The 16245-nt window shown below is 47.5% G+C and overlaps 1 protein-coding gene across 2 annotated transcripts in view; it reads left to right on the plus strand.

The window, feature by feature from the left end:
- Positions 1–13229: 13229 nt before the first annotated feature.
- LOC146345184 (5'-AMP-activated protein kinase subunit gamma-2) overlaps positions 13230–16245 on the plus strand; it is a 73749-nt gene continuing 70733 nt past the window's right edge. The window contains exons 1-2 of one of the 2 annotated variants that reach the window (XM_084859369.1): positions 13230–13256; positions 13787–13853. In XM_084859369.1, the coding sequence (XP_084715495.1) occupies positions 13823–13853 (31 nt within the window). In that variant the 5' untranslated portion in view covers positions 13230–13256; positions 13787–13822. Of the gene's footprint in view, positions 13257–13523; positions 13714–13786; positions 13854–16245 lie in introns of those variants that run through there. The other variant, XM_084859370.1, reaches the window with a different exon arrangement.

Genomic DNA, 16245 nt, shown 5'->3' on the forward strand with positions numbered 1-16245 from the left:
TCAGTTAAATTAACTAATTGGTTGTAGGAACACTGTTTAGTGCCATTGGATGGCATCCATTCTGACATAACTTTGGGAGGGTTTGCAAGACTGTTCTTTCTCTGAGGGAATTTTCAATTACCTTGTGGTGAGATCTGTGTGGAAGGGTCCTCAAAATGTGATGCTTGATGAACATATGCTGGACCATGGTTCAAGCTTGTTTTGAACTTTCTCACAACCTGGTTCCACATGGAACATGCTATAAGGTGGGGGGGTAAGTGAAGACAGCATGAATTTACCTGTTTATTTCTCAGTTCTGAGATTATTTTGATTATGATTATGTTGATTATGATGAAATGTTAAAACTGCACTGCTTTATTGAGTTCCAGACTTGTGTGGCCTGAGCAACATTATTTTTAAACATAGCTCTTCAATACTAGTGTCTTCTATATTATTGAACATCTTAGGCTTCCTGTCTTTTCTTCAGCACAATAAAGATAGCACAGTGTCTATCTTGGGAAGTTATTATGCAAATTGTTGTTTGCAAAGAGTGCAGTGAAGAAATGATATGCTATGAAAGTTTGATTTTCTGTTAATGGCTAACCATACAGTGAATAGTCCTAAGAGGGCAAAACTGCAGACTTTGACTGACTAAGGGCATCTCTACACCAGCCTAAAATCCTGCATTTAAAACAGGGCTTCTGCTTCTGTTTTAAATGCAGGATCACAACAACTCCCTTTTTCACGTGCTTCCTTTTCCCCCACCCCCTTCCCCCTCCTTCTCCCCATATCTCAGTCTTCCATTATCTTTCATTGATCTCGCTCTTCGTCTTGCCGCTTCTACTCTTTTCATGGAGGGAACTCAAGTGGAACACAACGGGGTAATTTGATAGCTCATTATCTATCTGCGATCTATTTAAAAACGGAACCAAGGGCATTTAGTGCAGGAGATGCCTTGAATGATCACAGTGTCATGTAAAGAGCCTGCAAACGTCCATGCAGGAGCCATCTCAATCGCAGGATAAAAGCTCAGTGTGAAGGAGCCCTAAATTGTCATTCTCTCCATCCAGAGAATCCCAGGAACTGAAGTTCTGCGAGGGAGGCTAATGATCTCTAACAGAATTTTGGGCAGCAGCATCAAGCTACAATGCCCAAGGATCTTTAGGGAGGGCCCTAACTGCTAAACTGGGATAAGTTTGCTTCTATCAGCAGATCTATGCCACAGTGTGTACTGGTACACAATTAAAAGACTCTGTAGGATGGAGGACTTTGGATTCCATTTTCTACTCAAGAGCTTAGTAGAATTTGGGATAAAAGCGAGATTCTTTACGTTAGTTGAATTGTGACTCTCATTCTTCCGTTACAAAAGCACTTTAATTTTCTTCTGATCCATATTTTATTAGTTCAAACAGCCTTAGGTTTGGTGGTTGGCCTTATTGTGTGGTGGTTTTGCCTGGATCAGCATTTTGTTTGAAAACACCCGGTTCTAATAACTCTGCCATAAAAATAATCTCTGCTCTAAAAGCAAGTGCGCATGAGAAATAGAGCTGGACTATTTTTGTTCTAAGCATATAATAAATACATTTTGTACATAATGATGCGAAACAATTAGATTTTTCATGACAGATAAACAAATTTCATATAACATCTCAATATATTAACAGCGGTAAGAAGAATATTATAGTCTGACAGAATTAAAAATAGAGTACAGGATAATGGAGGTTCTGGCTTGGACTCTATGTAATCATATTAACACTTATTTGGAATCTCAGTGTGTTGGCACTGTACTCTGTGTTTAAAGCCCACTTCTAAAACTTTTATTATGCATGTATTTGTTAAAATCAGAAGAGCTGGGCTATATATGCTTAAATGTGTTTTGGATCAAGAGGTCATCTGCAGAGAAATTCAGGCAGGGATACCAAGAAACTGTCTTCTCCTTGGCACACACACGAAAAATGCAGATCAATTGCACAAGGTCAGCAAAGCCACTACTGCAGAGAGTGAAATAATAACTCACCAGAGAGCATGATACTAATCCAAATAGATTTGGCATGGGAATAGGTAACCTAGTCTGATTTGTATGCCCAAAGTCACTCTGGTAGAGATGAAGGCAGCCTTCCCCAAGCTGGTGCCTTCCAGATGTTTTGGACTTCAGCTCTCGTCAGGCATGCTGGAAGTTGACATCGAAAACATCTGCAGGGCATCAGGTTGGGGAAGCCTCGATTAAGGTCAACTTCACATGTTATCTTTAGTATGTACATCACACTTGCACTACATGTGACACATCTTTCTCAATGCAACACATAAGCCACATACTGTGGTCTGCTTTTGCTGTCCTTGGCAGGCAGGCAGCAAAAACGAGGTTTGTCCGGACTCTGGAGGGCTACAGTTGTGCAGGCTGAGTGTACACATAAAATGTAGCATGTATGCACAACAAATATTAATTACCAGTCTGTAAAACACAAGATGCATATGGCAGGGAGCCAGGATTGGCCATTGCTCCCTATTGCATGTGTACATGTAGAACCACATGCTTTCCACCTTCTACTGTGTGAAGCTGCCCTAACTCTACCAAGTATATTGCTTGTGATGTTTTGTAAGTTGCCTGAGAGGCATAAGCCTGAAGATGGCATAGGATCATCCAGAGACTTGGGTAGACTGGTGGTTTGTTTAAGGATGGGGTGGGGAGAGGAAACAGAAGGGACAGGAATACACACGAACTCAAACACAACCATCGCTACAGAGCTTATGCTTTGCATGCAAAAGGTCCCAGGTTCAATCCCTCCCATCCCATCTCCAGAAAGGACTTGGGGAGGCCTCTTTCTGAAATCCTGGAGAGCTGCCAGACATTGTAGACAATATAGAGCTAGCTGGGACCCTCTGGCTCAGTGTAAGGCCGCTCCCTAAGTTCTACCTTTTTATCAGACTACACAGTCCTAGGGAAAATAGCACGCCTCACCCTCTGCTGTCCCTGCTCTCTGTTACTGCTATCCCAGGAACATAACTGGAAAGCGTTGTGGTGGATGTGGCTATCAGCCAGCCATGCTGCAGTAGTTAATTAAATCATGGAATATTTGCATTTTAGAATATTGCCATTTAAGTCCACAACAGGTCAGCCATGAATAAATGCAGCCTCGAGTCTGTCTTTTTGTTGCTCCTCCCATCTAGAGATGTGAAGGCTTGGGAAAAAAATCGAAAAAATTTGGGGGGAAAACAGTTTTTTCCCAAGGACCATTTTTGTTTTTCCCTGAAAAATAGAACAGCTTTGGATTATGAAATATTTTCTTTAGAATTTAAGACAATATGTTTATATATTGTTACCAAGCCTTTACTACTCCCAAAATGATTTCTAAAAACTGTGTAATAAGACCTTTATAGAAAGACTAGAGATGTAAAATGTCTAGAAATAATGAAGCCATGGTGGAAAACGTTTTTTAATACTTTCTGTAAGATTCTCAGCATAGTTATTTCTTCAATTTCTTATTGAAACTATTGATCCAATGTATCTTTTACTGATAGACATTTTAGGATGTTCCAAGTCATGCTCAGTTTCCCAACATGTGAATAGAGTCACCATATCATAATATGGAAGAAAATGTACATTCTTGACAGTTTGGGTTTTGTTCTACGGAGTCCTGTGTTTCTGGACTTGTCTTCCTCTGCCTCTAGTTCTTCCTGCTGCTTCTGGCTTCCAGGATGATTCAGATGTTTGAGGGACTACTTGCCGAAGTTCCCCCTAGTCAGACATAAGCTAGGAATATAAAATATGTTATGTATAACTTGGTTAGCCCATAAAATTAATCAAGTTTGGTGTATTAAATTTTAAAAGTATAGTTTATTCAGAAAATAATTACAAATTCACTGGGTTCACTTTTTAAAGTTTTCAAATATAATGACAATTTTATGAGCAAACCCTGTTATACATAATATAACTTTAGAAACATAAAGGCTGCTTTATGTTCCAAAGCAGCCTTCCTCAACGTGGTGCCCTACAGATGTTTTGGATTACAATGACCAACATTCCTGACCATTGGCTATCCTGCCTGAGCCTGATAGGAGCTGAAGTCCAAAATATCTGGAGGGCATCAAGTTGGGGAGGGGTGTCCTAAAGCAACAAAGTCACTTTAGATCTGTAAAGAGTGCTTAAAAATAATATTGCTTATTTTTAACGTTTCCCAAACTTTTATTTTTTTCTGGGAAAAAGAAACAGGAACAAACCTGTTTTTTCCCCATGGCTTCAACATTTCTAGAACTTTTACATCTCTGCTCCCAGTGCCTGAGACAGGAGGACACGCTGCCCCTGCTGGGGGTGGGGGGTACAAGCTGCTGCTGCTGCTGCCAGAGGTGGGGGGAGCATGAACCACTGCTGCACCCTTTCCACGTGCTGCCACCAGGGGCCTTCCCCCCAATACCTCGCTTTCAGGGGTCCTTCCTCAGAGCAAGGCATTTGGGTTGGGCAGGCTCTGTGTAGAGTTATGCCAGCTGTTTCCTGCTGTGGCATTGCCAGCAGGGCTTCCCAGAGAGTCTGCCCACTCAATGCCTTGCTCTCAGGGGGCCTCAGGGCAAGGCAGTGGGTGGGCAGTGCTCTGGGGAGCCACGATGGGCACTTTCCTGCTGCAGCGGGAGAGCAGCCAGCACAGCTCTCCAGAGCACCAGGCGGGCTGTGCCTCGCTTTGAGAGTTGTGCCGCAGGGGAGGCTCTCCAGAGTGGCTGTCCACCCATGCCATACTCAGAATGAGGCTTAGGGTGGGCAGCAGCAGCTGTTCCAGAGAGCCACAACAGCTGCTTTCCTGCTGCAGCATTTACTGCAGCAGGAGAGTGGCCTGTGCGGGGCTCTCTGGAGCGGCTGCCCACCTCCCCTATGTCTCACTTTGAGACGGTGGCGGCAGCGGCATTGGGACTCATAGCCCTCCTGATGATGGGATGCACGGGATCCGCCGTCCTGCCAGATCCACCACCTGAGGTGGGGGATTCACCCCGCCTAATGGGAGGGCTGGCCCTGCATGTGAACACTGAGCTTGTAATGGAGCAGTGACAGTTCTGCAGTGTGCCTCGTGGATAACAGCAGTAGAAGTTTGAATGTTAGATGGATTTACGTTATAATGTTATGAATATTTTCATCCAGGATAAAATAATTCCAAATCAATCCTTTGTCATTCTACAATCCATCTTTTGAGGCTCTTTTAAAATGCAGGCTAGGAATCTAAATGAACTTGTAATAGCAGGTGGAAAAATATTGCTTCCTTGCAGGTTTGCTTCTGCTTTTATTAAATGGGTGGCTTTTGACTAGTTTGCATCCTGATTTAAATCTTGCAAAGTCTCATATCTGTTTCTGATATTGTTGTTGTTGTGTCTGGAAGAACACCTGCAAGTCATTCCTGTGACACAAATGATTTCGGAACCACTTGGCATATGCCAGCCTTCCCCAACCTGGTGCTCTCCAGATGTTTTGGACCACAACTAGGAGTGCTAGGGGAACAGGGAAGAGATGCATAATATTTGTCCCCTGTTCTGAGCCTGTCCAGAGCCAAAGGATGGCTGGAGGATGCGTGACTCCATCCTCTGGCCTTGGTCTGCTGCTGTGTAATGCCAGGTCCTTTGCCCATAAAACTTCTCTCATCCATGATCCTGGATGAGGGTGCGGACCTGGATGTATTACAGAGACCTGGCTAGATGAAGTTGCTGCTCCCACTCTTGCGGCCATTTGCTTGCTGAATTTTCGTATGTGCACCCCTCAGGGAGGGGGAGTGGCTGTTATCTACTGGGAGTCCTTGGTCCTCACCAGACTCCCTTTCCGGGAGACCAGGGTTGCTGATTACATGTACTGGAGGTTGGGCCCAAAGGGCAATCTGGGGATTCTGCTCGTATACCATCCACCCTGCTGAATGACAGACACCATGGCCGAGGTGGTCTCTGATATGCATATGCAATCCCCTAACTTGTTGGTGTTGGAGGACTTCAGTGTACATTTGGAGGCCATCCTCATGGAGGCGCCTTGGGACTTCATGGAGACCATGATTTTCTGGGAGCTGCACCCTATTCGAACTGGGCCCACCCATGTGGCTGGTCATGTGTTAGACCTTGTGTTTGTTTCCAGAGAGGTGGGGGGTATCTGGAAATCGGGGGTATATCCACCACCCCCTTGTCATGGTCAGATAGGGTTGGACTTCTTGGTTCCACAACCCCTCCTCAGGAGTGGAGGACCCATTAAGATGGTCCGCCCCAGGCATCTTATAGATCCAAATGGATTCCTGACTGCACTTGGGGATTCTTTGGAGCATGCAAATGGCCACTTAGTTGAGACCTGGTGGATGGCTGGAATGCTGCAATCCCCGGAGCATTAGACCGGGTGGCTCCAAAATGCCCTCTCCCCCTGAACAGAGCTCAGACTGCACCATGGTTCACCCCATGGTCGCAAGCTCTGAAGTGGGAGGTGAGACAGCTAGAGCTCTGGTGGCGGAAATCTCCGAAGACAATTGGACATGGGTTAGAGCTGTAGCTTCAGCCTACCATGTGGCGACAAGAGCAGCAAAAAATAATTTTTATGCTGCTTCTATCGTGTCTACAGAGTAGGGATGTACGAATCCCTTACCTGGTTCCGGTCGGGGCATCTGCTGGGCGGAGGGAGGCGCTCTGTCCCTCCCCCGGAATCCTCGACGGGTGGGAGGCGATCTGGTCCTCCCCCCCGGAATCCTGCCCGGCCAGCTCTGCTCCACGGCGGCTCTGCAGAGCAGCCAGCCAGGGCCATCCGCAGCCGAACTTTGGGCCACGGACGGGCTGCTGCAGATGCAAATGGCGGCCGCCGTAGCGGCCACCATTTGTGTCCTTCCAGGCTGCCGTGATAGGCTACGTAAGTATTTACGTAGCCTATCATGGCATGCCCCCCCAAAAAACAGCGTACGCAAATGGAGGTGGCTACAGCAGCTGCCATTTGCGTTCCCTATTTTTCGCCGTTCTAGCCTATGTAAATATTTACGTAGGCTAGAATGGCGAAAAATAGGGAATGCAAATGGCGGCCGCCATAGGTCCCGCCATTTGCGTACGCTGGTTTTTTGGGGGGGGGGTAGCCGTGATAGGCTATGTAAATTCTTACGTAGCCTATCACAGCTGCAAAGATGCCAATGGCGGCTGCAGCAGCCTGGCCGCAGCCAGCCAGGAGACCTGCCGCTGGAGCCGTTGCTGCCGCCGCTGCCAGAACCACCTCCGCCACATCTGCCCTAGATAAGTGCCGTCCCAGGGGATTCCGTGGGGGGGGCGGGGGGACAGGAAGCCGCTCCGCCACAGATTCTTTAGAATCCGGCCTCACTGGAATCCGTGGCGGAATTCTCTGCTATCCCCACTACAGAGTGCTGTCCCAGGAGGCTGTTCCAAGTGGTCTGGAACTTGGTCGGTCCAGTTGTTCCGGAACCAATGGAGCATTCTAAGGCCTCCTGTAATGAGTTTGCAAAGTACTTTGCAGATAAAATCAACCAGATCAGGAGTGCTATTCTGTGCGCTGTGGATAGAGCTAGTGAACGAGGGGCAGCCAGTGGCAGACCAGTTGTGTGGGATTGGTTCCAGCTTCTTCCTTTTGAGGAAGTGGACAAGGTGCTTTCATCTCTAAGGCTGACTACCTGCTTACTCGATCCTTGCCCATCTTGGCTCATTATGAGCTGCAGGGAGAGGCTTAGGGAGGGAATCAGGGCAGTGGTGAATGCCTCCCTCGAGGAGGGAGTGATGCCATCAGCCCTCAAGGAGGAGGTGATAAGATCACTGTTAAAGAAGCCCTCCTTGGATCCCCAAGGCTTGAACAACTTTCACCCAGTCTCGAATCTGCCATTTTGGGGCAAGGTGATTGAGGGGGTGGTGGCTTTGCAGCCTTGGAAGAAGCTGATTATCTGGATCCATTTCAGTTGGGCTTCAGACCTGGGCATGGGACAGAAACGGCCTTGGTCGCCCTGGTGGATGATATGGGAAGGGCTCTGGATAGGGTCAAATGCTCCTTCCTTGTTCTCTCAGTGGTTTTTGATACTGTCGACCACGGTGTTCTCCTGGACTGCCTGGAGGGATTGGGCATAGGGGACACCATATTACAGTGGTTCCGTTCCTTCCTCTCTGGCAGGTACCAGAGGATAGTTCCAGGGGAGGAGACTTCAGACCCTTGGCTGCTCACTTGCGGGGTGCCACAGGGTTCTATTCCCTCCCGGATGTTATTTAACACCTATGTGAAGTCGCTGGGAGCTATCAGGAGGTTTGGGGTGCAGTGTCACCAGTATGCAGATGACACGCAACTCTACCTCACATTTAAACCCTTGCCAAGGTTGGCTGTAGAAACCCTGTCCAAGTGGCTGGAGTCGGTGAGTGGCTGGATGGAAAGGACTAAGTTGAAACTGAACCCCGACAAAACCGAAGTACTTTTTGTGGGAGACAAGGGGAGGTTGGGGGATGTTGACCTGGTGTTCGGTGGGGTGCGGCTGCCCCTGAAGGACCAGGTCTGTAGTCTGGGGGTCACTTTAGACTCCCAGCTGTCCATGGAGGCTCAGGCGTCAGCTGTGAGCTGGGTGGCGCTGTATCGACGCCATCTCATACAGCAGCTGCACCCCTACCTCCCTAACCATCTGCTCCCATCAGTAGTTCAGGCCCTCGTCTCCTCTCACCTAGACTACTGTAATGCACTGTGTGGGGTTGCTCTTGAAGATGGTTCGGAAGTTGCAGCTGGTACAGAACATGGCGGCCCATCTGATGAAAGGCTGCCATCAGCGAGACCACATCACTCCAGTGCTGAAGGAGTTGCACTGGTTACCAGTTGTTTACTGGGCCCAATTCAAGGTGTTGGCATTGACCTTTAAAACCCTGTATGGTTCTGGCCCAATCTATCTTAAGAAGTGTCTCCAACATCACCAGGGACGCTGCTCAACGAGATTGGCCTTGGAAGGCCTTCTGTCTTTCCCATCAGCCAGGGCAGCTAGCCTGGTGAGGACTAGGGAGAGGGCCTTTTTTGTGGTGGCCCCCACTCTGTGGAATTCCCTCCGTAGTGACCTCCGCCATGCTCCCTCTTTGATGAGCTTCTCCCGGGCTTTGAAAACCTGGCTGTTCAGGCAGGCATTTGGGTGTGTTAGGGTGTTTTAGAACAATGTTGTTTTGTTCAGTTATGTAAATTTGTTGTATTTTGTGTTGTTATTTGTATTGTACGCCACCTAGAGTGGCCAGGTAGTGGGCCAGATGGGCAGCTAATAAATCTAATCAATCAATCAACTCAAATCCGCCTTAGCCAGCACAGCCAATGATATGGAATTATGGGAGTTGTAGTTTGGAACATCTGGAGGGCACCAGGTTAGGGAAAGCTGCAGTATGGGATCTCCGAGTATGAGAAGTGCCTTGCAGATTTGTTTCTGTATGTAAAAATTGCCGAGTTAGCATCGGACCTTGTATAGGCTTCCTATTTTCCCCCTCTTGCCTTTGAAACTGGTCACTTTTGGGATACTAGAGGTAGATGGGCCGCTGGTTTGATCTGGTCACTTGTACTTATGTTCTGATGTTTGTGAAGAGTTCCTAATGTCACTTTTGTTTTAACTAACATTCAGTCATGTTACTTATTTGGGGGCTTGCTGAACTTCAGTGGCTACTGCGTCGTGTGCTGGTCTCCAGCAACGTTTGTATTCTCTGCATGGACACTGTGGCTCCTTTTGAAGTGCTGCATTCTGCATCCAGGGGCATTCCTAGACTGCAGTGGCATCAGCTGCCACAGCACAGCAGGAGAGAGAGAACTGTTTCCGAGAGAATATGAATACTTCCATTGAAGTTCAGTGGCTGATGGTAGACAGACGCCTGGGGGAGCATCTGAGCCCTGCAGGAAAATGCTGCCTCAGTGTCTCTCTAAGAAAACAACTCTTAAAGTAACAGGCTAAATATGTAACAGTAAAGGTCTTTAAAATCCAGACAGACAACCTACAGGCATAATAGAAATAACAATTCAGAAAGGAGAGCTTTCAGTCATTCTAGCAAACCTAGTTCACTGCATCTGATGCCCAGTTGCATTTGTTGCCGAAACATATATTGCTGCAAAATCAGGTTTGGGGCTGTTAGGATAAGAAGGGAAAGTCCTAAGCTGCAAAAGACTATGGAGTGGGTAGGGATGGAACCTCTGCATAAAACAAGGATGACCAGACGGTCTACTGATCTCCAGTATTTGTAAAACAGTTGTCATATATAGTTGTTCACAGAACATAGCACTGGAGTCTCAGCTACTGTGCAATACTAAGAAGCCTTGTTCTGTATACAGCTGAGAATTAACTGCAGAAAGATCCTAAACATGTTTGCTCTAAAGTAACTCCCTCTGAGTTCAGTGGGGTTTACTCTTTAATAAGGATTGCTGTTTTGCACCTCTACCATTTATTGAATTGATTTTCACCATGGGTTCTTTGCAGCTCCTGTCCTGAATTATTTTAGTGGACCCTACTTCCAAGTGATTTGCCTTATGGTTGCAGCTTTAATCATTTCAGGTAGCCAGTGATCTAATCAAAAGATGTTTGGTACACTAAACACGTGCATTGTATTATTAACTAGAAGCAGGTACTACCCAGAGCAGAAAAAGTAATCCTAAAAAAAATAAGTAGAGGGCCAGATAATCTGAGGACCTGTTCTGTCCATAAAATGAATGATGATGGGGCAGATTATGGTTATTCTGGATGTGGAAACTGCCATATGCATCAAAGCAAGGTATAGGAGCATGTGAGAATATAGGGCTCAAGTAACTGTGTCTGAATTTTTGCTGTCTAAAACAATTCTATATACACAAAAGGAGTGGTGTATTTTTTCCATCCAACAACTACATGATTTTGGTTACAGATACCGTATGGTCATGTAGAGGAATGTGGAATGTTGCCATAGGCTGAAGAAGCATTGACTAGGGTTAGAAATGTTTAGGAAGAATTTGGGAATGGGGGACTAGTGGTGGGAGTAACTCCCCAAGCATTTTTGAGATGACACAAAGGGGCTGTAGCTCAGTGGTAAAGCACATGCTTTGCACGCTAAGCACCTCCAGGTAGGGCAAGAAAAAGCTCCTATCTGAAACCCTGGAGAGCCACTGCCAGTCAGTATCGACAGTTCTGGGCTAGATGGACCAATGGTCTCACTCATTACAAGGCAACTTCCTTTGTTCCAATGGCACTGGAAGAGCAAGATGGTCAAACTTTTAATATGAATATATAATCCAAGCAGAAGGTTTGATGTGTCTGTGAAGTAGTGCTGCTGATGCCTAACACCAACTGCACATCAAAATTGAACATCAAGAGTTGCTAGGATTGTGTGTATTGAGAGGGTGGCGAGTTAAACTTTAAATGCATTTGTAATTAAACATAATTAGTTGTGCTGAACAACTGAGATTTTGACAGGGAGAATATAACCTCAAAAACAAATGCTACACATGGAAGCATTTTCTACAGAAGTTCAGTAAAATGTTCAGAATGTCTCCAGTACTTCTTTAAATTCTGCCCAGTAATAACTTTTTTTTAAACACAGAAAACCAACTTGAATAAAGGGGAGGCATGGATTTATATTATAAATACAATATTCATATGACATAAATCTAATTTGTAGTTTTTTAGAAAAACCATATTCAACTACTTCATATCTACTGTGAATCAGATTTTCTTGTGATAACCTGTGTTTTGTGTATATTCTGCTTTCTTAAATTACCTTTAAGGTTAGTCATATAACCAACTGTAAGACCTTTTTAAAGCATGTTAATCCACTGACCCTTCAAGATAGGGTAGAGGGACTACCCTCAAGAGTCCTTCATTGTTGTCTGAGATGTCTAATATTTGGCAGAGATTCAGAGAGGATTACAAGGAAATGGTGGGTGTGGTTGGGAAGCCAGGGAAGTAATATGACAACCAATACCTCTTACACTGAGGTATGTGAGACATGTAAGTAGTAGCTAAATGTACTAGGGAAGGATGAAAAAACAACATATCTGTTGCTTCACTGTATACACGTTTACCCTTTAAGGGTGTTGAACCTCAGGCCTATGGGCAAAATCTGGCTGCGGGTAGTTTCCCAGCTTTTGCAGTTTTTTCCTCCATTCTAAAAGATTGAAATGCCCTCCTAAGGCTTAGTTACTGGCAGTAAGAGCTTTAATCTAAAATATGATGGTATTTTTTGTATTTTTGCCCCACCCTCTTTAGCCTTCCAAGCCATGGGAAAGCAGCTCCCAAGAATTTGGCCTTTGGGCTGAAAGAGGTTCAACACTCCTGCTTGAAGCATTCTGCTGTTCATAGTGACGATGGTTAACGAGCGATAAATGTGCACACTTATGGGTGTATACTTATGGATGAATTGGTGATATTAATCAATTGTAGTGGGAAAGGACACCAAGCTAGGGGTGGTAGCTTATTCAAAATAACTCAGGGTTGGATCCAGATTTATACTGGATCAACTGTGCTGATGGAAGTAGGCTTCCCCCCCCCCCCACAGCAGCCCCTCCAGCTTCCTGAAAATGCTACACAAGAGGTTCAGGAGACCCTGCTGAATGGGATGAGCTGTGTGGTGTGGGGGGAAGGAACCCCCAGAATTGACTGGAGGGGCTTTCCACAAGTGGAGCCCTTCCTCTGGTGGAAGTCAGGACCTGGATTCAACCCTCCATGTCATTCCTGAGCACAGGAATAGAGAGCTGAAGATGTTGGGCAAGGTAGTGCACCAGAGAAGGGGACATGATGTATAACCACATGCTTGGATGGTGATGACAATCCAAGGCAGTAGATAAGACACCCATAGAAGAGGGTGGGGCATTCTGGTAACCTGCCCCCCATTTACCAAGCTGTGGCGACACCGACACAGCCCTTGCACATCCCGACTTGTGACAGTTAATCATATACTGGAGAAACTAATGCTTCATAAAGTATGATAGATTCCTCTCTCAGCTTTGCATTCGTAGTATTTTGATGGAGAAGGGGGAAACACAGCATCTCTCCCCCCCCCCCCGAAAGCAGTGGTACAGCCCTACTTTCCACGTTGCAGCCCATGCAGGTGAATACACACTGGACAGTACCAACACCAGCTGAGCGGGAGGGGAATCTCTCCAGTTTTACCCCCACCTCCTAGAAGCTGTAGTTTAAGCCGGAATCCTTCTGTCTGGCTCTCACGATGTTACAGAAGGGGGGAGGGGGAGTCAAATAAGGGCTCTACTCGCCAGGGTCACGAAAATTTACCACAAGTCCTCCCCCCCCCCCTTTTGAAGTGCTGTGTGGTAGTTGCCTTCGCTTCCTGGGGCAGACCAACAAGGGCTTGAGCCCTCGGACGTACGGAATGTTCCACCGCGGTTCCCCCTCCAAAAAGCGGGGGAGGGCAGAGGAGTAGCGGGGGAGGGCGCGGCGGTGGAGCGTTGGGCGCCCCAGCCTTCTCTCGGCAGCCGTTGGGCTCCAACGGGCGCTCGGCCGGTGTTGGGCCCCATGCGGGGATGCGGCCGCTGAGGGGGAGCCGAGCCCGCCGCGCGGCTGCCCGGCGAGGGGGCGGGGCGGGCGCTCGCGCTCGCCCAGCCCGCGAAGGGGTTAATGGGCGGGGCGGCGGCAAGGCGGCCGGCCAGCCAGCCAGCCAGCCCGCCGCCTCCGCCCCTCCCCTCGGCCGGTCGCCTTCGCCGGAGCGCGCGGGGAGGTTCCGCAGACCGAGCCCGCTCGCGTCAGGCCGAGCATCTGCAAGCGGCTCCGCAGCCTCGCCCCCGCCCCGCCCCCGGGCGCCGAGGATGCCGCCGCGGGTCCGGTGAGTTCCGCGCCTCTGGCTGCTGCTGATCCCGCCGTCTCTCTCTTGTGTCTCCCTCCCCGCCCTCCTGCAGGCAGCTCCTCCTCAGCCCCTGGCCGCTTCCGAAGGGATGCTGGAGAAACTGGAGCTCGAGGATGAAGGTAAGCAGGAGATGCCGCCGCGAGGCGAGGCGAGGCGAGGCGGGCGGGCGGGCCGGCGCGCGGAATGGGAGCGGGCGGGCATCCCTTCGGCGTCTCGCGCCGCAGACCCGGCAGGGCTCTGCGGGCGGGGGAAGCAGGCGGCCGTTTCCCTCCACCTTTCTCCCGCTGCCGAGGTGTGGTGAAATGCGCGGGCCGCTGGCCGGGATGGCCTGGGCGGGTGTCTCGCCACGGATTCTACGCCCCGCCCCGCCCCCGCCGCGCGCACTTTTGCACCTGCCCCCTCGCCTGCAGGGCCATGCGGATACCTGAGCTGCGACAGGATGCCGGAGCTCGACTCCAGGTAGCCTGCTCGGCTGGGTGGGCTCGGGCGACTACTCGGCCAACCGGTTGCATGTGTGCTGTGTTTTATTGTTGTTATAATAATTGTTGTGTTGTTGCTGTAAATACCCCAAGGAATTTATAATATATAATTTCTTCAAGTAGAGTGAAATGGAAGCCAGGGGTGAAGAACATAGGCTTAGTTAGAGTGTAACCAACCTTTGTACTATTCTGCTAAGTGGTTATGAGATATTAATGTGATTGGGTCTAGCTAGATGTGTGGTAAAATCTGGGCTAAAACTGTATCTCTCTCACACACTCACACACTTGACAGTACATGCTCAAGATCGCTTAGTGCAGATTAGTATGTGTGTTTCTACAGCAATGCCAGCATATATGAATGTTATAAGCAAAGTTGGGGTCACAGCCCCCAAGGAGTTCACAATCTAAAATATTTACCCCTTAATGCTAGGCTGACTGGTTGTAATGGAGGACCTTTAATAGCTCTGTAGAAGGGGAAGTGTCACTGGAGGCAGCACTGCTATGATACAACAAGCTGAGCTTTTAAAAATGTTTTATCTGAAGATTCACGTGTCCTGTTGTCTGTTGCATTGATTTACCTTGCTAACACCCTTTTGATTCCCTGTCCAACTTGCAATTAGGGGTGATAGGAACAGGCTGAATTCTCTTCCACCCTTTCAGTGCACAGTCATGTTAAATGGCTATTCTAAATATGTAATGTGGAATTAAGACACGTGCAGGTAACTGTAGGGGGACAGGAATAATCAGTTGCATGGACTTCAGTACCTGCAGTCTGCCTAACAGAACACATGTACTCTATCCCCTGCATCCTCACAGTACAATGATCCCCCAAGGCAGCTTTCCCCCAGATCCCATAAAACAAGCCGTTCTTCTGACATCACCTACCTCCATAGAATAGATGTGCATTATGCACAGAATCTATTCTAGCTCTGTAGAATAGATTTCTCCCCACAGTCCCATAAATCCCTGCAGTGACTAGCCCTTTTGTCTTGAATGCACGCTAAACCAGTATTCTTTCACATTGCCCAGTGAAAACCCACTAAACAGGCAAACCGCCACATGCAGCTCTGAGAGTTCAAAATAATCTTTCTGATATGCATACATATCCTCCTAGACAAGATAGTTCTTTTAGTCATAGCCTCATAAGAGGGGCAGCTTGTACTAAGGTTGCCAAACCAAAATTATAAAAAGGCAACATGTTTGGAGTGATGGTGACTCAGTTGCTGTTATGCTCAGATGAGCTGTGATGTTCTGGATTAAGGGTCAATGAGTTAAAATAAGGGACATTGGCACCCTTAGCCCTTTTCCCCTAGAGGCCTTTAGAATACCTCTGAAAGGAAAGATTCCTCCTGTGCAAGCACCGCATCATTACTGACCCCTAGAGGGACACCGCTTACACTGGCGTTTTCATGGCAGACTATAGCGGGGTGGTTTGCCATTGCCTTCCCCAGTCTTGACTACCTTTCCCCCAGCAAGCTGGGTACTCATTTTACCGACCTCGGAAGGATGGAGGGCTGAGTCGACCTGAGCCGGCTACCTGAGACCCAGCTTCTGCTGGGATCGAACTCAGGTCTAATAATATGCACAGTCCTGCTGAGCAGAGACTTTCATGGAGCCACTAAAATACTCAAAAAGTGCACTTTTGCATCAAGCCCAGTAAGGCAAGGTGTAACAAGCCCCTCTACGGAGGACTGTGAAATTTCTGTCCATTCTTGGTTGAATAGTGTCCGTTGGCTTTGGGGATATTTCTTACAAAGCTGGGGAAATAAAGAGAGTTGTTTTGAATTAAGGGAAACTGTAAGGTCAGTACAAGAACTAGACACTTTTCCTGATCTGAAAAGAGAAGATAACCTCATGTGTAGACCCCCACGAATACTTATATCTTGCATGCAGCTGGGAGGGGAGTGAAAGGAAGGTAAACAGATTTCCAGAGCAATTCACAAAGCAGGTCTGGTGGCATTAGGTCCCTGGTGCAGTTATAGCTTTTTCATATCTCTTACTTTATTTTTAAAATGTATAAACTTCCATTTAT

This window comes from Heloderma suspectum, chromosome 5, assembly GCF_057233095.1.
Source record: "Heloderma suspectum isolate Gila_16-S chromosome 5, 16-S_ref, whole genome shotgun sequence".
Lineage (NCBI taxonomy): Eukaryota > Metazoa > Chordata > Lepidosauria > Squamata > Helodermatidae > Heloderma > Heloderma suspectum.